Raw genomic sequence first — 25169 nt, forward strand, 5'->3', positions numbered from 1 at the left:
GTGGCACTTCACCCACCGGTAGCCTTCATTTTTAAGATTTCCAGAGAAGCTCAGATACGTGGGTCAAGGGGTCGAGGATATCGCCTTTGCGTTTTTTAAAGAAGGCTCTATGATGTTATTAATTTTCATGGAAGGCAAATAAAAACTCAGTCATACACGCAGGACCGGTACTGGTCCGCGAGGAAAATCTTGGTACAAATTATACTTTTTTTATTCGACGTTCTGGATCTTATTGTTTAAAAACGTCTGTTTCAACCTGTGCTTTACTGCCGGACCGTTTCACACATCAGCTGCCACAAGCTAGCTCTTGAAAAAAAGCGCTTTTTCACGAGGAAACAAGCAAACGGTGAAAGTCAAGTCGCAGATCGGACCATCTAGTAGCGGGCACACAGGCACGGGGCTCCCACTGACTCTGCGGTGAATTGATATTTTCGTGCAAAGTTAGTTGGTGTGAGAGAGGAGGACACAGAAAATAGGGCATCGTTATTATAACCGCCCAAGATAAAGCGTAATCGTCGTATTCAGGTTAAATACTGTAAACTTACAAACAGCCAATCACAGGGCCACATATAGAGCCATGCAACCATTCACCCTCTCATTCAAAAGACAAACAACTAGTCAATATCTCATGAATACATCATTTCGAGACGTGCAACCCTTCGCCATCTCTTGATAAAATCTGGTATTTCATGAACCTCCTGCAGGTTTCTGGGCTCCAAAGCTCCATGTCGGAATCAAACCAGGAACCGTCTTTCTGTGACGCAGGAGCGCCAAACGCCGCACCAATTCAATCACCAGTTTATTGGTTAAATTGGTGTCAAAATGCCATTTATATTTGCCGTACCAGAAAATTTCCACCTCAGTGTTCTGTGTGTTTAGTATATAATCTGCGATTTGCACATACTTTGAGTCAAACGGGTGGTCAGACATGAGCGATGGATCCAAACATCCTCACAAAATGACACAATCGCGTCTTTGGTTGGTTCTGTTTTGATCCAATTGAGTGCACAAGATCTTTTCTTCTAAAAATAACAATCCCAGAGGGCACAGTTGTCCGTGTCATTAGTGTGCAGGGAGTTTCCAAAAACAGAAAAAAAAAAAAAAAAAGGGAGAGAACGGAGGAAATAATGCGCTGGGATCGTCTCTCACATGGTGACAAAGCGTCTCGCGTTCCAAGGGTGTTGACTTTACGCAGCTGATGTTTTTTTCCCCCCGTTTGAGCAACAACATCAGTCCACGCTGGAAGTCTCACCTCGCACTTCCTGCACTTCCCGAAACGTCTCCGCCGACTCTTTGCTGCCCTTTGCGTCGCCGGAGGTCGTCGCGAATTCCTCAACATTTCCATCAGCCGATACCTGAAATACACGGCCATAAAACGTATAAATCTATCAACAGTACTAAAACCCAGGCTCGACAGTATATGAGCAAGAATGAAACTCTGGCGTGTTGCGACGCCGTCCTCAATGACGGCGTAAAAAACACTAATTGGGCGTATATTGGATTTTGAAACGGTAATACTCGCAGCTGTTTAGAGTTAAAGATATGCGTGCAAAGCGGTGATGCCGGTTGTCTCTGGTTGGGTGATCGGCTGCCCGCATCAGAGATTAGACTCCTTAATCTGTTGTATAAATACTCCGCTCCGTGGATGTGTGCTAGGTTTTGGACGGCAGCAGAGACAAGAAGGTAAAGAGCGATGAGGTTCGGTCAGGAAGAAGCGCTGCCCGCCGTTCCAGTGTTTTCGGGGGGATGAATAAGTCAAACCTGCTGATGCCAGAAAAGAATCGAATCTCTGGTGACTCCTGATCCCTACCCTGCAATCAGCTCCCTGGATAACTTTAATCAGATTTATTAGCCTGGCACGGATGTCTCGGCTAACCGGAGAAAGACAATGAGTGTGTGTGTGTGTGTGTGTGTGTGCGCTTTGTGTGTTCTGAGAGCGATGATATGTGAATTCTCACAGCTTATTCACTCCGGGTTATGAAACCGCTGTGTTATCGGAGTGTTGTATGTAAATAAATCCTGAGCTTTTCCCCTGCTAGATGTAGTACAGGCCAGGAAATCCTCAATGTGTGCACCAGTGTGTGTGTGTGTGTGTGTGTGTGTGTGTGTGTGTTTATGTGTATCCTTAAAGCACCACTCATGCCTTTTTACCGTTGCCAAATTCCTGATGTGTAAATATTTATCTCCCCGCTATCAACTTCTTACTAATCCTTATTAGGTGCTGCTCCTATGTGGGTCGCCGCGGCAACGGGCCCCAGGCCATCTCCATTGGCAAGAACTGCGACAAGTTTGGCATCGTGGTGCACGAACTGGGCCACGTCATCGGCTTCTGGCACGAACACACGCGGCCCGACCGTGACGATCACGTGACCATCATCCGGGATAACATCCAACCAGGTGGGGATCGTTACCCGAGATGCACCCCGCTTTCTGACGGAGTCTCGAAAAAGGTTCTCGAGGGAGGATGTTTTTACGCGTGAAGCGTGTGAGACTTTCAAATTTCCACGTGTTCGCCGCTCCCGCCGAGTGCGAACGGGGCTTATAATGACTGAGAACTCACCTCCGTCCACAGTCTGTCACTTCTCCTCCCCGGCGCTCCCGGACTCAATCAGAAAGCTGTGAAAAAAGTGACATCCAATGATTGCAAAAGAAACCGCTGTTTTACTGCACGTCATTATTGCCAGAACTACCCTTTAAAAACAACTTTATGGCAAATGTTCATTTGGTTTCGGTTCCAAAAGTTTACAACAACCTTAGCGATTAAATGAAATTTATTCATCGTCTTTGTGAGTCTCTGCTGCGTTTTTTTTTTTTTTTTTTTTTTTTTTTCCAACCAATTGGTGTATTTTCTTAAAATTAATTGCCACTTTGCAACAGGATAATCCTCCGAGACACGTTTTTTTATCGATTGAGTTTACAACGCGCTGCTTCGATGGTGTCTAAGGCCAGCGAGCAAGCTTAAGTGTATGGCAGCTGTTCTCATTCGAGGGGGTCGTCTCCCTTTCCACCCTTTATCCACTTCCCCTGCAGACTTATGCAGAATTAAATGCAGCATAAATACAGTATAAAAGTTTCCCAGTACATGAATGTGATTTAAAAAAAAATAGGAAAAAAAAAAAAAAAGAAAAAACGATGCCGGTTTTTAATTTAGTCACAGTGTTTAAAAAAAAAAAAGCTATTTGAGTTTAGATCTGTTTTCGGAACGCTCGCTACGATGTCAAAATCGAACGATAAAACCTTATTGAAAATGAATTTAGAGCGCGAAAAAATACGACTCACTCAGTGGGAGCCCTGAGCTTGTTTCTCCCCCACTGATAATCAATAAAATGGATAAAATATGATATTTATATTTTTTTTCTGCCCGGTACTGCTCCACGGGTCATTTGGTTTGGGACATCTGATGTAACACAAATAAACATAACAGGGATAAATTATCTTCGCTTTTACGACAGCGCCGATGATAGAATGCTAATCCACAGCGTCATCACACTGCATCTCCGGTTACTTTTTACAGAAATGACACGCTGCACCTTAAAACTGGACTGTGTGAACACAAACCGGCTTGTGTGTCTGTGTGTGTGTGTGTGCATGTTTTGTTCTCTGTTTGGTTCCCAGGCCAGGAGTATAACTTTCTAAAGATGGAGCCAGGGGAGGTCAACTCTCTCGGGGAGCCATATGATTTTGATAGCATCATGCACTACGCCAGGAACACCTTCTCACGGTAACCACCACTCGTATTTCATCACGTCTGACATCCGAGTCTCACCGATGTCGATCGACAATTAGAATAATGTTTAATCAACCCAGTCAGCAACTATTGTCTTTGTGCGTTGTGCATAATACCGGACACGTATATACGTCTCCCAGAGAGATGTCAATACGCTGAGATTCAAATCGGATTTATTCGGGGTTTAGCAGCTCGACAACCCAGAGCGATATTTCAATTAAGTGGTAGTCAAAAATAGGAATAATATTCAAAAAAAGGCATTTATTTCCTCCGAATTCCTCACTTTACAGCTGCTTTCGTGCAGACGCCTCCAGTCCCATTCTGGGTCCGTTTTACATTTTTCAAACTCAGCAGTGATATTTAATATAAACGCGTGTTATTATTGTGAGATTTTTTTTTTAAATTTAATTTTCTCCTGGCCTAAGAGGGATGTTCCTCGACACCATCCTGCCGTCCAGGGACGAAAATGGGGTCCGTCCAGCCATCGGCCAGCGGACCAGGCTCAGTAAGGGAGACATTGCACAGGCAAGGAAGCTGTATAGATGTCCAGGTACTGATATATTTACTATGAGACTGTGTGTGTGTGTGTAGGTGTGTGTGTGTTCTGCCATTGTAGCTGATGACGTGAGTACGTCTGCTCAGATTATCGATGTCAACGTGGCCCGCCCCTCTGCTCTCCAATGCACTGAGGTGAAGTTGAGTAATTTGTTTTTGTATGTGACACTACCACTGATTTTAGTTGGGAAGTGTCTGAACACACACACTCACTCGCACACACACACACACACACACACACACACGTTACAAAGTCTTGCGATCGTTTTTTGTGCACACCCATGCTTTTCTGGCATCTCTTTGGTCCCTGAAGAGCCTTGCTGACGTGAATTGGACATGCAGCTTGCTAATGTCACAAAGCTTTTACAGTCTCAGATGTTGCCATGCCCCCCCTCACACACACACACACACACACACAGGGTTGAGTTATGTCTTGCACTATAATTCTTCAAGATGTACTTGTACATTTTCTTTTCTTTAAAAATGATATATTACTATGTTATTCGTCATTATATATCTCGAGTATATTATTAATTCGGTCGTTATTGATACTGGAATGAAAAAGTGAGTGTGTTACATCGTCCAGCTGGAATTAAATTTAAAACTGAGGCCCTTTTTTGAATGATAACCATATTCACCGACAGATGAACAGAGCCCTGGGGCATTGTGTGTATGTGTGTGTGTGTGTGTGAGATGGACTAGAATTGGCACATTTGGCTACCCTCATTTTCTGTGGATCAACAGCTCACAGTCAGGAACAAAGAAACAATATTGTTCGAATCTCCATTTTTTTTTTGTCTGAATATCCTCCCTCCCTCTTGCAGGCAAACAAAACACTAACAGTAAATCAATCCGACGCCAGGAATGTTCATTTCTCCACGATGGGCCAGAAATGACCATCCTGTACACACTCGCTGTAACGTCACAGATCAAAAAACGACAACAAAAAATTACACAAAGCACAGTTTTGTTATGGGACGAAGGGGGTAATTTTATATCCTCTACTGTTTTCCGACTCACCAACGCAGCTCTAATAGTTTCCATATGGATGGATCATGCGCACACATGGACAGGAAAACGCGACGTGCGCTAGCCGGTTATTTTGTGCAAATCATTTGTGATATAATTGATTTTGTGAATTGTCAATAAGAGTGATAACAGCAGCTGCGAGAGCAACATGTTCTTAGATAATGAACTTATTACAAATATCAGTGCAGCGCAGTGAGGCTTATGAGGGATTCACCACAAATATGTAACTCCATCTGTTTGTGTGTCCGTGTGTGTGTGTGTGTGTGTGTGTGTGCATTGCAGCTTGCGGGGAGACACTCCAAGAGTCAACAGGCAATTTCTCGTCTCCTGGTTACCCTAACGGATACCCGTCTTACACACACTGCGTCTGGAGAATATCTGTTACACCCGGAGAAAAGGTGCATAAGCTCTCATAAGCTTGCGTACACACACACACACACACACACACACACACACACACACACACACACACACACACACACACACACACACACTGTAGCAGCATGCAATTCTGGAAGTTTGCACCCAGTGCCAATAAAAATATGCTGAAAGCATGTATTTTGATTACATACAGGTACCACTCTTCAGCATTACTTTGTTCTCCAGAAAGCAAGTTGAACTAAAATTAAATAAAAATAATGTTCCCCCCCCCCCACCAGATTGTCCTTAACTTCACCACGATGGATCTTTATAAGAGCAGCCTCTGTTGGTATGACTACATCGAGGTGCGGGACGGATACTGGAGGAAAGCTCCGCTGCTTGGTGAGAAGAAAAGCAGCCATGTGTGAATTACACAGCGTAAAGCGTGGAGCGCCGCGGCGACTCCTTTGACGCATTCAAAGACCCTACTGTCAGACGTTATATGAGGAACTACTTTTCTATTTACACGCAAAGTTCCAAGCGTAACCCGGATCTAATTTCCCAGAAAAGGCGCATTTCTCACGAGCAGAGTAAAATGTTAAAAATACGCACTCCTTCGGGTCATTTGATCGGGTATTGATCGTGCAAATAAAGCTCAGTTAAGATAAAAATCTGCCCGGAGGAGGTTAGCTTCATAAGCGCGCCCTGCAACGGCGGGAATATCTGAATATCGTCTCTGTGTCGCACAGGCAGGTTTTGCGGCGACAAAGTCCCCGACGTCTTGGTCTCGACCGACAGCCGAATGTGGATCGAGTTCCGCAGCAGCAGCAACTGGGTGGGAAAGGGCTTCGCGGCGGTCTACGAAGGTAATGATCCCGCATTCGGTCCGAAAGGTGACCGAAATCCGCACGCCAATCCATCCTTTTCCTTCGCTCTCTCGGTGACGCGCAGCGATCTGCGGAGGAGAGATCACCAAGGACTCGGGGCAGATTCAGTCTCCCAACTACCCCGATGACTACAGACCCTCCAAGGAGTGTGTGTGGAGGATCACCGTGTCTGAGGGATATAACGTCGGGCTTAGCTTCCAGGCCTTCGAGGTGATTCACTCCCTGTGTGTGTGTGTGTGTCTTGCACAACTCAGGTTAATCTGTTTGTTGAAACCCGTCTCACACTCGACGACAAAAGCTTCTGAATGTTACGACCATTTCAGGGTAAAATTTGAATTAACCCGGTTTGATTTAAGGTTGTCTCCGTGACGGAAACACTACCCAGGGTGCATTTGTTTCGCCGTCCCTCTGCGTGCGCTCAGGAATGTCCGGGTTAAATTTCATGCTTTTGTAGCCGCGAGGAAATTAATAAAGGTAATGGTAGCTCTGTGTGTGTGTGTGAGGGGAAAAAAAAAAGAGTTAGAAAAGAGAAAAACACACCCACATCCGCTGCCCAGTTCGGGATAGGTGCTGGATCAAAAAAAAAAAAAAAGAAATTGGCTTTGTAGAGTTTTGAGAAAAAAAAAAAAAAAAAAAAAAAAGAAAAATGCTCCAAAAAGGAAAGATTATTTATGCGTGACGTTTTGAGCAAAAAATAGGCTCTTGCTCAGATGCTTACGGGAGATGTGTGGCAACAATCATGTTATTGTGGTGACATTTTTAATGAGATTTTTTTTTTTATTTATATTTTGTATTAACACAAATCTCTGTTAGGCATCTGAGGAAGAGGCTATTTTTTTCTTGAAATGTCACACATGCAAAAATAAGTATTTTGTGTTACATGTAAAACAAATCATCTTTTGTTTTGGGAGCATTTTTTGATATGAAGGAAAAAGACAGGGAGAGAAAAATCTTTGCAGGAATAAATTTCATAAAAATCGTGTTTGGAGTGTATTCTCAAAATGCCCCAAGCGAGATGACAATCACCATGACAACGAGCGACCGACCATCCCGGGCCGCGAGGTCATTGTTGCCTTCTCGTTCAGATCGAAAGACACGACAGCTGCGCTTACGACTACCTGGAGGTACGAGACGGCCCTCTAGAGACGAGCCCCCTGATTGGTCGATTCTGCGGCTACGACAAACCCGAGGACGTGCGGTCGACCTCGCACACGCTGTGGATGAAGTTCGTCTCGGACGGGACTGTGAACAAGGCGGGCTTTGCTGCAAACTTTTTTAAAGGTATGTGTGTGTGTGTGTGTGTGTGTGTACGTTTAAATCTCATGTGTGCTCTTTTTAACCTATAAAATTAAAACACACACACACACATCCGCTTTCCAGCTAAGGATGGGTGCTGGATGAAAAATAGCTAACTAAATAGAGTTTTAAAAAAATCTGCACACCAAAAGTGCTCCAAAAAGAAAGATGATTTATTTTACATACGACGCAAAAAAAAAAAAAAAAAAAACTATTCTTGCACGCGTGATGTTTAGAGGAAAACATGGGCTCTTCCTCAGATGCTTAGCGGAGATGTGTGTTAACAAACATGGCACCATTTTTATAGAGCATGATCGTGTGATTGAGTCCCTCCTCCTTTTTAATTTTTATTTTTATCTTTATTTTCATTTCTCTGGTAAGCATCTTTTTTTGGATATACCATGTCAAATTAACATTTATCATTATAACATTATCTTCACCACTTTTCGAGAGACGACCTAAGAAACCAATAATATGGATATACAGACATGGGGACTCAAAAACCTTCTTGATCGAAGGGCTTCAGCATACAATATAAAATATAAAATATCAAATATCAAATATATACACGGGAGGAGGAATTAGACCAAATTAGACCAACAGAGCAAACTAATACAGGCAGAAAGAAAATGCAGTATGGATGTCATGCATGCGAGAATAAATGTAATATAATTTTTTTCTTTTTGGAGCACTTTTTTTTTTCAAACTGACATTTTAACCGGTGTGTTTTGCAGAGGAGGACGAGTGTGCCAAGCCAGACAACGGCGGATGCGAGCAGAGGTGTGTCAACACTCTCGGCAGCTTCAAGTGCGCCTGCGATCCAGGCTACGAGCTCGCCCCTGACAAAAAGAGCTGCGAAGGTAATTCTATATGTGCGCGTGGCATGCCCAACGCATATTCGTATCTGCATTCCTGTCTTTTTTGTGGGATGTAACTGAGATGCGTAAAAAAAAAAAAAAAAAAAGCATCCGATTGGCCTCCATCAACAGGAAAAAACACGTATCAAACACAAGTTCTTTTCGCCCGAGGGAATTGCGCAACTGCCCTAAAATGACACACGGACACTAATAAACAAATGTATTTCTCCAACGCAGTGCAATAATAACCCGATCATCCGATATCAGATGAACGCATATGTTCATGCGCGGTCGATTCCATTTGCGTATTTGGTTCTAGCACGAGTTTTAAGCCGGATGCCTTTTCTAAGGCAACCCTCCGAGAGACACTGTTGTGTGTCTCCTTGGAATATCTAGAAGTGGAGATCTGCTCTGGAAGGGAGAGGAACGAAAGGTCGTCGTAGCAAGACAGAATATCTGGTGTGAATGAAAGGAACCATGAGGCTACAGGGAGTGGAGATAAAGAAACTGGAGAAAGTCAGAAATTCAAAGTATACAGGGTCAACTGTCCAAAGCAGTGGAGAGTTGATGCGGGTGGAGAAAAGTGTCAGGGGTACGATGAGATAGAAGACGATCAGCCAGAAGGAAAGGAAAGGGAGGTTCTGCGGAGGTTCTGATGATGCTGAGGTTCTCTTTGGGAGTGACCAGGATGGAAAGGATCGGGAATGAGTTCCATCAGAGGGACGGTAAATGTTAGTCGTTTTGAAGAGAAGGTCAGAGAAGCCAGACCGAGATGGTTGGGTCGTGGAAAGGAGGGATGTCGGTAGAAGGACGCCGGGGCCGGAGCTGCCAGAACGAGAAGATTCATGGATGGAGTGAAAGAGGACATGAAGTCGGTCGGTGTGAGATCGGAGGATACAGAGAAAAGGGTTCGATCGGGGGTTCTTAACCTGGGTTCGACTGAACCCCAGGGGTTCGGCGTTGGTCAAGACACACCCGACTCCATCACTGCTGCAGGGATTTTGATGCGCTCAGTCATCAACTTGCGATTTCTTGCTTAATATTTAATACTAATTCTGCGGAGCGAAAAAAAAAAAAAGGAACGCGAATACGCACAATGACGGGAAGGTGACGGTAGTCAGCGTCCCTAACTGCAACGATTTGCAATGCCAAGCTGAGCAAAACGAAAGCGTGTGCGTTGCGTTCAATGGCGCTAATGTGGTGTTTTTCGCAGCGGCGTGCGGAGGCCTTTTATCCAAACTCAACGGTACCATCAGCACTCCCGGGTGGCCCAAAGAATACCCCCCCAACAAGAACTGTGTGTGGCAGGTGGTGGCCCCGACCCAGTACCGCATCTCCATGCAGTTCGAGGCCTTCGAGCTGGAGGGCAACGAGGTGAGGGCGCTTTTTCCTCCCGAAATCCGAAAATCCGGACGATCGTATGTTTTACCCTCTCGGACGCGCGTTCAGGTGTGTAAATACGACTACGTGGAGGTGCGCAGCGGCCTGTCCTCGGACTCCAAGCTGCACGGGAAATACTGCGGCATCGAGGTCCCCGAGGTCATCACCTCGCAGTACAACAACATGAGGATCGAGTTCAAGTCGGACAACACCGTCTCCAAGAAGGGCTTCAAGGCTCACTTCTTCTCAGGTAAGACGCAGGTGAATCAACGCGTTTGATTTAGAAGCGGATCGGCGTAAAGCGGCGGCTCCTGGAAAATCAAGGGTTCATTCTTAATGTTATCCTTATATTCACTATAATCCTTAATATTAATTTGAATTCTGTGATTCTTTATTTTACTTTTTAAGATGCTGACATTCGAGTAATTGAAAATGAGGGATTCTGCATTTTGTAAGAAAGCTTAGATTTATAAGTATTAATTTTATATATTTTTGGCATTTTTTTTTACGTGCTTCTCCGAAATCAGGGGTTCATTCTTAATATTATCCTTATATTCACTACAATCCTTAATATTAATTTAAATTCTGTGATTATTTATTTTACTATTTAAGATGCTTGCAATCCTACTTCTATTAGAGGGCAATAAGATATAATAATAATAATAATGATATAAGATAACAATAATAACAACAATAGCAATGACAACAACAACATCAATAATAATAATGATGATGATAATGATAATAATAATAATAATAAGATGCTGAGATTCGAATAAGGGATTTGGCATTTCACAAGGAAGCTTAGATTTACAAGTATTTTCTTGAATCCGTTATATTTTTCTGCAGTTTTTTTTACGAGCTTCTCAGAAATCAGGGGTTCATTCTTAATAAATCCTTATATTACCAATAATCCTTACTATTAATTTAAATTCCGTAACTTCTATGACATTTGACATTTCTTCTCTATTAGAGGTGAATAATAATAATATATAAGATATAATAGTCATAATAAGATTCTGATATTCGAATAATTGAAAATGAAGGAGTCGGTATTTTCATAAGAAAGCTTAGATTTACAAGTATTTTCTTGAATCCGTTATATTTTCTGGAGGTTTCTTTTATGATGTGCTTCTTGTTATGCTAAGACCAAGAGGAGTGTGTCCGTAGTCGGGGGACACACTATTAAATAAAGGAAGTGAGGGAGTAGAGTAATAATACCGAAGCGGGAGACACGCAGAGGAGCTTAATGTGTTTCTGCGATAAAACCCAGACTTACAGTACTTTTGAGGATTAATCGTAAGAGTGTCACAGCAGAAACCCTCTTAAAGTATCCGGTTAAAGAATCTCATGTTACTTCAAGTTGCAATACTTGGCCCACCCCGGTTTTTAAAATCCCACAGTTCTGTGGATAAACAATGAAATCTATTACCGCTTAATCTATTGATTATTCCTCCCAATCCATCCCTGACTTTTTTTTCCCTTCAGAACACGATGGAAATGTTGATCGCGGCCTCCCAAAGCTCGGGACAATATCCTGAAGCGCACGTCTTTGTTTGGATCATCGGCGTCAAATATCTTTTGTTATGTGGTCTTAGAGACTCACGGCTATTTATGACCGGCTGCGGTCGTAAATAGGTTGACGGAAGCGGGTTTTATTTTCAAATCGCGTACATTTTCCTGGTTATTCACGATCGCCATGAAGGATCCCCCCCCCTCTTCCCCCGCGGTGGATAACGTGAGTCATTTCGGGGGAGAACGGCTCACAAAGCCTTCCCTCCACAAGTTTTTGGAGGTGCAGGAGAATCGCCTGTATTTGGAAGCACAATTACAAGGAGGTAATTGAAGTTTGTAATTGGATCACGGAATAATAATCTTTTTTTTTTTTTTTTTTTTTACGGCGTTTAAAAAGGGTTTGCTTGGGATCTGCTCACTCCGCTGTGTGTTTCTGTGACTCTGGTGGTCCAATCGTGCATGCAGCTGTGTGTCTGTGTGTGTGTGTGTGTGTGTGTGTGTGTGCCCTCTCTCCCCCAGACAGGCTGGCACTGTGTCAACAGCGTATGTTTGTGTTTGAGTCGTGCCGGGATGTTAAGCGCGCCCCCATCGACCACGCGCTGGCGACCGCAGCGGAGGTCAGAGGTAACGTGGCCCGGTATCCGAACCGGCGGCTGCCACGACAGGAATCTCCGATTTGATTTCTTTTTTCCGGTCAAAAAGTGCAATTCGTGGAAACGGATGGATCCTCTCGAAACCCGATCCATTTTTTTCCCCCCTCCGCGGGGAACATGTGCTTTGTCCCAAACTCCATAGCAGATTCATACACAGATCACAAAACTAATTTTTCAAAATAAGTTATCACGATAAGATAAGATAAGATAAGATAAGATAAGAACAACTTTATTTATCCCGAAGGAAATTGTTGTGCCAGAGTTTCAAGCAAAAACATGACAATTAGGAAGGAGGGAGACTAAGAAATACAATAAAATATAATTTGTCAAGGTTAAGGCTATCAGGTGTTTACACCCTGACCGATATGTATCCTGAAGAAAATCACATATATCATTTAAAATTGGTTTCATATTTCAAAAGATTAAAAAAAGTCAAAACACACCAGACGTATTCAGAGTGAATTTACCATCATTGTTTTTTTTAACGATCATCATATTTAAATGAAAAATCTGTAAAAACTATTAAGTATCGTCCGTTAAAGTGAACATACCTGATCTTCTACATAATTCCGGATGTCAAAAACACAACATTTTTTTTGTGTTATTTCACTCCGGTGGTTTCACCTGACATCGCCACCGAAAAAAGCCACGCAAGATCTGGTATGAAAGCGGGACTCTGCGCTGGTTTTCCCCCCTGGAAGAAAACAACAAACGTCCCTCCCCCGGCGCGGCGGGGGCCGATTTGTTGGCCGACAAGATTGCATCGTGACAATTTAAGATCCGTATCTTAAATACCTCTCCGTCTCTCCAAACCTCACTAACTATAACTTCGAGGTAAAGCTCGCACCTGCAGAACGGCTCGGAGAAGCGGTTTATTCCGATGCAGATGTTCGCGAGCGCGAGGCAAAGTTCTGCGCGAGAAGCGTCCGGAGATAGATTTCGGTGGGAAAGGAGCCAGACTTTAGGGAGGTCCCTTCGGCCTCCCACACACAACTAATCCACGTGAGTTAAATGTGTGCGTGTGTGCACATATGCGTGTGGACATTGTGTGCTTGACCTGAAGACAGCTACTATGAACACTGTGCGGCATCAACTGCAAAGCTCCTTAGCCTCTGATAGGGTGAGACAGAGCCTACAATAGCACCGTAATACCACATCAGACAGACTGGCACACACACGTGCACACACACACACACACACACACACACATGCACTGTGCAAGAGAAAGAGCAGAGGATTTTGTGGTTTCATTAAAAGCAGATCTACTTTGATTCACAAGCTCCGGGGTGAAACTCAGCGTCTGAGTCTAATCTAACATCTCTTTACACTCGCTCACACACACACACACACACACACGGAGTCACTTCTTCCAGTGCGATCAGCTGTCAAGCTCCACCTCCCTGTCTGCGTCTCAGATGCCATCACCATTGTCAGCATAGAGTGAGCCTTGTCTACCTCCTCCTCTTTCTCCTCTTTCCTCCCCGAGTCTCAGGCCTTTGTCATCACGCAGGCCTTCCTGGGTGGCTGGAAGATGCTGCCGATTAAAGAATGAAGGGGATGAAGAAGACAAAAAAAAAAAACCTACAAATACTTTTAACCCGCCGGATGAGTCGGTGTCAACCCGGACCTCACGGCGAGACGAGCGCGTGAAAATATATCTAATAGCGTCCAAATATGGAGGTGGAGACAAAGTGACATCCGCTCAGATGAAGCGTATTTCTTTACATTGTTGGATGATATCGTAGCATTTTAGTCAGGGAAACACACGGGCGATGTAAAATGTGCGTTTAATAAGCGATAGCTTGCAATCCAACTAACTGTACCCGCCCAATTCCAGGTAAAACAAAAACAGAATTCCTTGCACCCCAAAAAATTCCCAGCAAGCCTAAAATCACACATAAAACAAGCATCAACATAAACCTCAACATTCCTGACTCGCTACAAAATTGTAGAAACTAAGTCGTAGCTCATTTCTAAACAAATCGGATTCCATCTAAAGCAGATCTGGGCATTTTACGGCCCGCGGGAAACATCCGGGCCGTTTTGCTTCTTTATTCAGCCCGGCAAACTATTTTCTTTGAATTTTTTAACAAGTATTTTCAATCAATATTGAATTTAGAAATTCCTTATTTTTTTTCTTTTGTTTAATTTCGTATGCATGATAACATCCAAAGTAATGTCGATACCCTTATATGATCATGAATGAATTCAAAGTTGAAATAAAATGCCAAAAAATGTAAATATCTAAATTGCAATTTTCATTTTCTTCAATTTACATGATACATTGTTGGCCCGCACATAAAAATTAAATACAAAATGTGCCTTGACAGCCAAAATAATTGGCCACCCCTGATTTAAAGGGTTTGAAATCACCGTGAGCGCAAAGCACGAGTTACGGTTCCACAGTTTCATCTGCGTGCTTTAAGTTTAAATGGAAGACAATGCAGGTTCAGGAAAGGGACCGATCAACTTTTACTCAATCAAATCACTAATACATTTAATACATTTAAATTTAGCTTCTTTTTAAACCATTGGATTTGAAATGTGCTTTTAAAACACCAACTGAATGCATTGATTTGATAGATAAGCGATCAACGTTCACCTCTGAGAACACGTTTACTGATATTAGGTCAGACAGAAAAAGCCTTGAAAAATATCCAGCCTGGTTTCCACTGCAAGTTTAAAAACGCTATTTCAGGACGAGGTTGTATCGTCTGCCAAATAACTTCATCGAATCACTTGAGATTTTGTAAACCACAAGTGTTTACCCTGTCATTATTATCGTCTCCAGAATAAAAAAAAAAATCGGTCCCCTCAATAAAATTTACATTTATAAGCCAAAGTGCTCAAAATCTGCATTCGGCGGTCGCCATGACAACTTAGCGTCCCGCATCATCAAAACGACAGCGCGTTTATCATCCGATAAATAGCCGCTCTGTAGTTTCCTCTCCGAAAAAAACGAACGGTAAAAGAACTCCTTTTGCCAATCGTGCACGTACAGTGCGTCGCACCGGGGGGCAAAACTACCGCGCAAATATGATAATAACAGTGCATCTGGTAACAATCGAAGCCGCATCTGTTAGTCATGATCCCGGTGCTGGTTCTGGATGTTCACCCGCTGCGAGAGTGAGTGGATGTGTGTTGTTGACACAAAATTGGGCTCTGGAGACGCTGACTGACACGATCCTGGCCGGCGTGCGTCGCGGGGGCGTCCACGGATAGACTTTGTCATCTCGTAGCATCACAACGGCGAAAGTTGGAGACGCCAACGTCGAAATAAGGGACGCCGAGAGTGAAAATGAAGACTCGGGACGGGAGGTCAAACCCCCTGCGCGGTATTATGCTATTTACAGTTGTACTCGCAGCGTAACGGGGTTTAAAGGTATGTCGTGTTTGATAATAATAATAATGATAATACATAAGATTTGTATAGCGCTTTTCATGACACTATGATCCCGCTAAAAGCTAGCATCTGTTATTTCCTCATATGTACGTTGGTTTACCTGCCGTCCGTCATTTGTCTCCCCGCCGAATGGTTCAGCCCAAATGAAACCCCTCCCTCTTCTAGAAGTTCTGCAGGAAATTTGGAGCGTCTCGAACCGTGTTTTTAACGCCGCCGCACGCGCGTTCAAAGATGTTTCACGTTCTCGTTGAAACTTTTCATCGTCTGACATCTACGAGCGTCGTCGTCGGCGATTTCTGCGAAAGACAACGGTGCGAACAACGTCTCCGTCTGCACTTCTTCCTTCATTACCCTTCAATCTAGGCTATCGGTTCGGAAATAAGATGCATCGCTGTTTTTTCCGCGGAACTCCAAGTGCAGTTCTCGGTCAACAGATGCCTCCCGACTTTCCTCCTGGCATGGGATTGAGATAATAACAACTTGTATGTTCATTTGAACTGCACCTTTAAATATTCCACTGAATTTACGGTTCACCCCCTTCTTCGATCGATGGCTACACTCTCCTTTTCCGCCACGATCTGCAGATCCTCTCACTCTCTCACTCTCCTCCCCCCCCCTCCGGCCTGACCTCCCGGTTTCACCGACCCCGTCCGTGTCTTTGCCGATTCTCCACAAGTTACGTGTTGCATGTGTTTCTCACAGACAAAGATGAGTGCAGCAAGGACAATGGCGGCTGCCAGCACGAGTGCATCAACACGGTGGGCTCTTACGTTTGCCAGTGTCGCCATGGTTTTGTTCTGCATGAGAACAAACATGACTGTAAGGAAGGTGGGTCTCACGTTCACTCGCATCCACACACACACACACACACATACACACAACACTGCAGCGAGTGTGCATGTTTTCATCCATCCCCGCATGCCTGTGTGCCTGAAAGAAGCCGAAGTTCACCAAATTGCTACTCTGACTGGAACGGACAGGGATAATTAAACCTTTCGAGAAAGTATGAACTGTTTAAAACTATAAAAGACCATCGAGGTACGTTTAGCAGAGCGCTAGCTCCAACACCAGGAGTGTATCTGGGTCTGGAGTTCAACATCGACAGATTGTTTAAGTCTCTTTCTATAACTTCCACCGCTATAAAGACGGTGATGTGTGGTCCGATCCCTGACATGGGAGAGAAACCACAAAAAGACCTGGGACTTGACTTGAACTCGGTCCAGAGCACTTGGAAGCAGCGCTGCCTGCAAGTCGCCAACGCTCCTATGTGTGTGTGTGTGTGTGTGTGTGTATGTGTGTGTGTGTGTGTGTGTCACACAAAACCTATTAACACAACACACATACGCACAACTGACATGTTATACTTGGTTCTTTGAAGTTGAACTTTTGAACGTGTATGTGTGGGCACTAACACACACACACACACACACACATACACCACATAAATAAACACATACACACCGCACTAAAGACTCCCTGTGTTGCTCATAAAAGACTCATGTTTCCAGCATCTGGGAGCTTGAAAGCCTTACATGTAGTCCTCCTTATGTGTGTGTGTGCGTGTGTGTGTGTGTGTGTGTTTATGTCTGCATTAGCCAAGGCCGACCAAGGAACCCTGCCGAGTCATGCAAATCCATATTCTCATCATTGAGTTTATATATATATGTGTGTGTGTGTGTGTGTAATGTACACACATGCGGATAAACCCTCCCCTGTGTGGAGATTACCTTTGGATTGCGTGACATATTATATTAACATGTTGGATTGACGTTTTTTTCAGCCGGCAGAAAAATGTGGATTTACCTACACACTGATCTGTTCTTTGAGTCTAAACACAGAAAAATACCCCGGTGTTGTTGTTGCTATGTTAATACCTCTCCTGCTGTGAGACATTTTCGCATGCAAATATAGTCCATGATGTATTTAAACTACTTAGTATTTTATCACTAAAACCTGCAAAGCGAGGAACTTTAAGATTCGCTCTTAACAACCGGATTGAGGCGTTCCTTCTCAGGATCGGCTTCATAATAAACCTCACCCGGAGCTCCGGTTTCCCGTGCCGATTTGCCAAGTGCACGGCTATTTTGCCGTAAAACCCCTGTGGTTCGGGGAATCACGCCTCCCCCCCCCCGCGGTGTGTTTCCCCGCAAAGCACGCGTGCATGCGCTCACATGAACACTCACACTCGACTTGTCACCAGGATGTGTGTGTCAGAAATCTTCTCCCTCTTTTTTTTCTTTCGTTTCTCTCGTTATTTCTTCTCCTTCCTGGTGGCCTTCCATTTCCTCTGACCTTTTTCCTGTGCGGCCTGGATTTTAACTCTCCGTGTGTGTGTGTGTGTGCTGGCTTGCGTGTCTGCGTGTGTGTGTGTGTGTGTGTCCAGCTGAGTGTGAGCATAAGATCCACAGCCCCAGCGGGACCTTGAGCAGCCCTAACTGGCCAGACAAGTATCCCAGCCGTAAGGAGTGCACCTGGGACATTACTGCCACTCCGGGGCATCGTGTCAAAATAGTAAGTGTTCAAAAATCAAGACTTTTTCTGTGTGTGTGTGTGTGTGTGTGTGTGTGTATCTTTCTATTGTGACTTGCTTAATAATGCAGTTTAATGTCTGTGTGCTATTATTGTATTTTATTGCATTCGGCCAGACTACAAGCGTGCACTCATGCAAAAGAGGCCTTGAGCTGTGGCCATCTGTGTCCCTATGTCTGTCTGTGTATGTGTTTGTGTGTGTGTGTGTGTGTGAGTGTCTGTGGGTGTGTGTGCACGGGCAGTTGGCCCGCAAATGTGCACACATGCATGCTTTTTTGCAAGTGGGAGTTGTGTTTCGACATAAACAGACGCGCCGCGGCGCTCGTCGAGAAGCAGCAGTCATTTCTGCAAAGATGCCGATGCAGTGTGAGAGAGAGCTGGACGTTCAGAGCGGAGATTTAAACTGTCAAATGTGGAAAGAAGCGGTTTACGGAGGTCTGATTTTAAAGCGCGAGCGAGCTCGGACATTTCCAGTTGGGCATACGGCGTTCTGACTCCTTAAGACAAAATACTGGGCAAAGTTTCCCCTTGTTCACTTGCTGAGGTCACGTACAAACACAAGCAAGTGGAACTCCTTCTCTGAACCGACATCATACATTCAGAATTTTACCTCGCAGCCACATAGAAGCCGGAGCAGCTTTTAAAGTGAGACGGCAAAAAAAATTCACCTACTTCTCACTGGGTTCCGGGGAAAGCTGAGTATCCGATCCTCCGCTCTGATGCCGCCGTTGCACCTGGAAACATGACAGAGAGGACAACATTATCCCACGTGTCCCCTCATGAAAAGAATATCACTTAAAATCCCGTCGAAAACTCTTCGTTCTCGTCCTGCAACGGCGTAGAGCGATACAGCCGGGATCGCGATCGAAGGTGAATTTATGAGAACTGGACGCGGCACCGAGTGCGGAGGTGGAGGTCATTTCTTTGGAAACTCCTCCGTTTTACGTGAAGCGGGAAAATTCGAGTCCTCGGCAAACACCGGCTGTCGTCTCCATCCTTCTTAGAGATAATAAGTAATTGTTCTGCGTGTCAAACGTTACATCAAGAATGATGAAGGGTGACTTTTCCCCACACTGATAGCGTCACGGTCTATTCTCTCTCTCGGCGTTCATCCCAGCCAAAAACCTCTGCAGGTTTAGCTTAGCTTATGTATTCTGTCTTAATAATCGTCTCATTGAAATCATTGTTTGGGGATTTAAACTGATGGATAAATTATCAGCTGTGACCTCCAGCTAAGCTAAAGCAGTGAGAATATCCTTATTTAAAATCATATATATCCATATATTAATACATAATATATGCATACTTACATGCATATTCAAATATAGACATTTATAATAATGTTTAATTGTGTAGCTGGAACACAAAAAGTGGGGTTGTGTCATTTCTCACCTGCATCAGCGTGTTCTTTCTGGATATCTTTCAAATTTACATTCCACATAATCCTCCCGGGTCCGCTCAGGTCGCTGCTTAAATACGTGAATTTGGAGCAAAATATACAACACACACGTTCTCACACGGACAAAACACACACACACACACACACAGGCTGCAGTCACCTGGCTTTCCCTCTGCAGCTTCATGCTGAAACGGCTGCATTTTATCTAGATTGCCATGAAGGAGCTATTTAGTTTTGATAATCTCTTATCATCACTTATGTAACTGCAAACACATTACATCACCGGGGTGACATGTTTACAAGTTTTTGCACCTGTTTTGGTGGTATAACATGTGTGTGTGAGTGTGTGGGTGTGTGTGTGTGGGAGAGGATCCAGCAAGAGGAAGCAATAACAGAATGACCTTCATTTTAGATTTCTGCTATTAAATTTATCCTGCACTGATGGTATTACCGGACATATGTAGAGCGCCGCTGCTTATCTGCAAACACACACACACAAACACACACACACACACACACATGAACTCCGTCCTCTTTGGAGCGACGAGCACTTTTCTGAGGGGAGGGCATGTCGTCGGTCTTCCTCGCCACATCTCCGCTTCAACATCATCACCTTCTTCTGCTCCCAGACCGTTGCGACGTGGTTGCGCGGTGGGAGACTAACAGGAAAAAGGTGTGTGTGTGTGTGTGTGTGGGAGAGAGAAAGGCGTTTAAGGTGTTATGACTCAGCTCGGCGATGTCTGCTTCGGACACATGGTGACTTGATTAGATTATGAGTCGTGACATTGTTGCACAGCCCGTGTTGGCGCGGAGCGGCGGGAGCAGACAGCGGCCCAAGTCACGGCCTCATAAATATTAATTTTGCACGATCCAACGCGGAGCAGCCTTCGCTAACCCAACATTTTTATTTTTATGTTGGCCTCTCATTGCAGATGAAATAAAATGAAATTACACGAGACCTCCTCTTGAATATACCCCCGAGTAGGACGTGTTATCGAGTCACTCCCTGCACAAACCGTGGGAGCGTTTTTTAGAGTTCACGCTCTGAAGATGTTTGGGAATTTAATCGTCTCTGGCTGTTGGGAGGGGAAAACAGCTTCTCCTCACCTAGTGAATGTAGTTCCAGTAATTTTCTCTAAAATCTTTCTTATTTCTCAGCCTTGCGCCCTGATTTTCCTCGAGCGCTCCGAACCAATGCAAAGGCCGTCACACTTTGCCCCTCATATCGTTCTGTGACAGGTGGTAATTAGTGTATAGATAAACTGTATGTATAAAGAGTTGAGATAAAATGTACAGCAATAACAACAATACTACTAAAACTAATAATGATCATCTGCTTTTTTTTCCCTCCTTTCGGCTTTTCCCTTCAGAAAATTCCCACAACTCACTCCGTAAATCTCTTTGGTCTTCTTCTTGACCTCCAATTCCAGCATCCGTCTAACAATATATATAACTATATATATTATCCCTCCTCTGTACATGATCCAGCCATGTCAATCTGGCTTTTCCGACCTTCTCTCCAAAACATCTAACATGTGCCGTTCCTCCGATGGACTCATTCCTGATCCTCTCCATCCTGGTTACTAAAGAGACGCTCGACATCTTCGTCTCTGTCACCTCCAGCTCTGCTTTCTGTCTTTTCATCGCTGTCACTGTTTCTCGATCACACAGCATCGCTGGTCTCAACGCTGTCGTGTCGCCTTTCCTTTCATTCTGGCTGATAGTCTTCTATCTCTTCCTATCCCTGACAATTTTCTCCACCCATTCCAACCTGCTTAAACCTGTTACCTTTACCTGTTGACCCGAAGCACTTGCTTAAATTTGATTTGCATATTTAGTTTTGGCACAAGTTTTAGGTTGGAGGCTTGGGACCTGCTCAGGGAATCACAACAACAACAATAATAATAATATCCATATTAAAAATAATTATAATAATAAGAATAACAATAATAACAATATCCATATTAAAAATAATAACAATAATATTAATATCCATATTTATCATTAATAATAACAATAAGAACAAATGTATTTATCCCGAAGGAAATTGTTGTGCCAGAGTTTCAAGTAAAACATAAATAATAAATAATAATAAATAATAGTAGGAAATTGTATAAACAGTAAAAAAAATAAAAAAATAAAAAAGGGGGGGATAAGAAATACAAATACAACTATGAAGTGTCAAAGTCAATAATAGCAATAATAATAATGTCCATATTAAAAACAATGACAATAATAACAATAATAATTATAATATCCACATTAAAAATAATGGCAATAATTATAATAATGATAATAGTAATAATAATAAGTGTCAAGATGTATGGATGAATGTATGGATGGATAATGCAAATATGTTAATTAATCCATTGATTCATTCATTCATCCAGTCCATCACTTGACCCTCATTCCTCACTCACACCTAGAGATGTGCAACTATTCACTCTCAATCACACATCTGGGTAATTTAGTTTCCAAATCGAGCCCCCGTCTGGTTTTTAGACTGTGGGAGGAAAGCGGCCCTCTTTTCAAAATAACATTAAAATAAACATACCCGTTTGAAAATGTGGTCATAGCGGGAAAAGAATAGAATTATCTTCATCATGCAGAAACTCTTTGCTTGGCTTGATCCGTCACCCGAAAGGTTTAAAACAACCGTGAAACGACAGGCACCGTGTCATATCTCCACAAGTCTTCCCAAACCTCTCTCCCTGACTCTCGCCCTGTCTAGTCCTTCAATGAATTTGAGATCGAGCAGCACCAGGAATGCGCGTACGACCATCTGGAGGCCTTCGACGGGGACAGTGACACGGCCGCCATCTTGGGGCGATTGTGCGGCAGCAAGATCCCGGAGCCGCTGGTCTCCACCAGCAACAAGATGTATCTGCGCTTCATCTCGGACGCCTCGGTGCAAAGGAAGGGCTTCCAGGCGTCACACTCTACGGGTATGTGTGTGTGTGTGTGTGTGTGTGTGTGTGTTTGTGTGTGTGTGTGTCCTGCGGCATTCTACTTTTACTTTTTTGGCCTTTGTTTACTGAGTATCACCTATATCAGGGGTTGGGAACATTTTTGACTGGGAGAGCCATAAAAGCCAAATATTTCTTGATATGTTTCATCGAGAGACATATCGTATTTTTAACGTTCAAAAAATGAAATATGTCTTACTTTTAATTTGACCTCTGGTGCTGCATGGATTTGCTTGAAGTGCTGCTTTATATTTGACCGTTTCATCGATGCAATTTTATCATAGCATATTAGACATACCGCAGATCCAAATGCAAATTCCTCTGTCTGCACGGTAATCATTGTCTTTTTTTCCTTTTTCGCCATCTTTTCCGTTACGAGGGTTGATGCGGGTAAAGTAGTCGGCTATTTGATAAAATTAATTTCTTCACCTTTACAACGACCCAGACGTGCTCGGAAGCCAATGGTTCCCAACCCGACCGACGGGTGACCCGTGAAATTTATCTTCAAAACTAATTTCTGTTTACTTTAAAATGACACAGTATTATGAAGAAATCTTCTTCTTCTTCTTCTTTCGGCTTTTCCCTTCAGGGGTCGCCACAGCGAAAGCAACTTTCTCCATCTAACCCTAAAATTATTATGAAGAAATATCACAAGTATTTTAAAATCAGTTCCAAACTGATTTTTTCTTTTTCAACTCAAAATTGTCTGGGAGCCATATGGCATCACCAGAAGAGCCATAGGTTCCTGACCCCTGACTTATAGGATCCCCAAAGTCGGACCATTTTTGGAAAGGCTCGATGTCGCCCTCTAGTGGCTCTGAGAAACAAGCGCAGGGTGTTTCATGATCGTCCAAGACGGAAAGACTGACCGACGAACTGATTTCGTTGTCGTTTCTCGCGCCCGTGCAGAATGTGGAGGTCGTCTGAAAGCAGAGGCTCGTCAGAAGAACCTCTACTCCCACTCTCAGTTCGGGGACAACAACTACCCGGGTCACACCGACTGCGAGTGGTTGTTGACGGCCGAGCAGGGCTACGGCATCGAGCTGAGCTTCATCACGTTCGAGGTGGAGGAAGAAGCTGACTGTGGTTACGACTACATTGAGCTTTACAACGGGTACGACGCCAACTCACATAGACTGGGTCGCTTCTGTGGTTCAGGGGTAAGCAACGATTTCATCAGACTGTTTTCTGGCTTTGGTTTGTGAAGTTCAGCACAGTGTTGCATGTTTAAAGTAGAACTATAAATCACTAATATTGAATATATTTAGCAAATTGTTTCAATGCAATTGTGCAGGTATGTCTCGCTGGATGTTTTTCGCCCGAACAAGTCTTCACCGGGGCTCTGTTTCTTTTTTTTTTTTTTTTCATCATTTTAAGAGCTGAAAATGAATCACTGTCAGCCAAATTTTATTTTTTTTAAACACCCTCATTCAAAAGACCAAACAGAACCGGCTGTCTTTTTGGTCACAGCTGTGGCATTAAAAAAAAAAAAAAAAAAAAAATTACGACCAGATCTTAGCCAGATCTCAATTACATACTTTAACCATTATTTCACAATCCCCGAGTTCGACGTGTAATTTTCTGCCAGATGACGCCCTGGTTATTGCCGTTTGTTTTGCCTACATCCATCCAAAAGTATTTTTGCAAGCGAACACTTCCAATGGCTTCAAATGACGTCCCCTTTTTTTGAATTTAACGTTCGTCACCGAACCCCAGAAGCACAGATGCGCGCGTGCAGCTTTTCAAATCTGCCGCGGACAAATATGTGTCTGAAATATGTGTCATGTGTGTCTCTGCCCCCCCCGTCAGCCCAGGGAAGGAATTTACTCACCCGGAGATGCTATGCTGATCCGTTTCCATAGCGACGATACTATCAGCAAGAAGGGCTTCCACATCCGCTACATAAGCACCAAGTTCCAGGAGAGCATCCACACGAGGAAATGACCTCACGCGCAGCCCCCGACCTCAGCGCGGCCTCACCACGGCGACCCTGACCTTCACCATGGCAACCAGAAAAGCACAGCCCTTCCCCTCTTTCCGGACGACGGAGCCGTCGTGGACGTCCGCCAGCCGCCGGAGGAAGACGACGCCGGCGTCCCTCTGCGGCGGCGCCGTCTGTTGCACTCTAAAGGGCGGAAACAGGAAAAACACGAGATATCGAACGGGAGTCGGAGAACATCGGGGCGGGAAGGTGAGGGGGGGAAGCTCGGTGGACGGGTTCTTGCTGAGATTTGAGCCATTTTCCTCGCGGAGGAGAACGCCGTACTGACTGCGTATCGAGCTACTCCTCAAATCGGTTTACTGAGACGCTCCTTCATATCCAGAGTAAAAAAAACATGACAAAAAAAAAAGAAACAAACAAAAAACGTGGATGTCAAAGAGCATCCAAAGACTCTTGTTCATCTGAAAGCCGTGTGAGTTTTTGTGATGGGACCGCAGCTTTTAATCCTCAATACCTGAAACATAACACACTCTGGACAGAGAGAATTGCCTTTGACGCCCGGGAACTTTTCCGGCTCACAATGGCCGCAGACGATGTTACTTTATGTCTTATTGCGAAGCCGTGGTGTTTGTGTCGTACGCGTGTGTGTGTGTGTGTTCAAACAGAAATCC

The 25169-nt window shown here is 44.0% G+C and overlaps 1 protein-coding gene across 3 annotated transcripts in view; it reads left to right on the top strand.

Moving 5' to 3' along the window:
• tll1 (tolloid-like 1) overlaps positions 1–24911 on the top strand; it is a 48811-nt gene extending 23900 nt beyond the window's left edge. Inside the window, exons 6-21 of one of the 3 annotated variants that reach the window (XM_086157447.1) lie at positions 2219–2397; positions 3616–3721; positions 4153–4277; positions 5594–5709; positions 5971–6073; positions 6421–6537; positions 6623–6768; positions 7644–7839; positions 8589–8714; positions 9925–10085; positions 10161–10341; positions 16365–16490; positions 18046–18173; positions 22322–22535; positions 23466–23716; positions 24366–24911. In XM_086157447.1, the coding sequence (XP_086013573.1) occupies positions 2219–2397; positions 3616–3721; positions 4153–4277; positions 5594–5709; positions 5971–6073; positions 6421–6537; positions 6623–6768; positions 7644–7839; positions 8589–8714; positions 9925–10085; positions 10161–10341; positions 16365–16490; positions 18046–18173; positions 22322–22535; positions 23466–23716; positions 24366–24500 (2410 nt within the window). In that variant the 3' untranslated portion in view covers positions 24501–24911. Of the gene's footprint in view, positions 1–2218; positions 2398–3615; positions 3722–4152; positions 4278–5593; positions 5710–5970; positions 6074–6420; positions 6538–6622; positions 6769–7643; positions 7840–8588; positions 8715–9924; positions 10342–16364; positions 16491–18045; positions 18174–22321; positions 22536–23465; positions 23717–24365 lie in introns of all 3 variants that reach the window. The other 2 variants (XM_086157448.1, XM_086157446.1) reach the window with 2 other exon arrangements.
• Positions 24912–25169: the final 258 nt, after the last annotated feature.

This window comes from Fistularia commersonii, chromosome 12, assembly GCF_037954325.1.
Source record: "Fistularia commersonii isolate RoL2024-O1a breed Wild chromosome 12, RoL_Fcom_v1.0, whole genome shotgun sequence".
Lineage (NCBI taxonomy): Eukaryota > Metazoa > Chordata > Actinopteri > Syngnathiformes > Fistulariidae > Fistularia > Fistularia commersonii.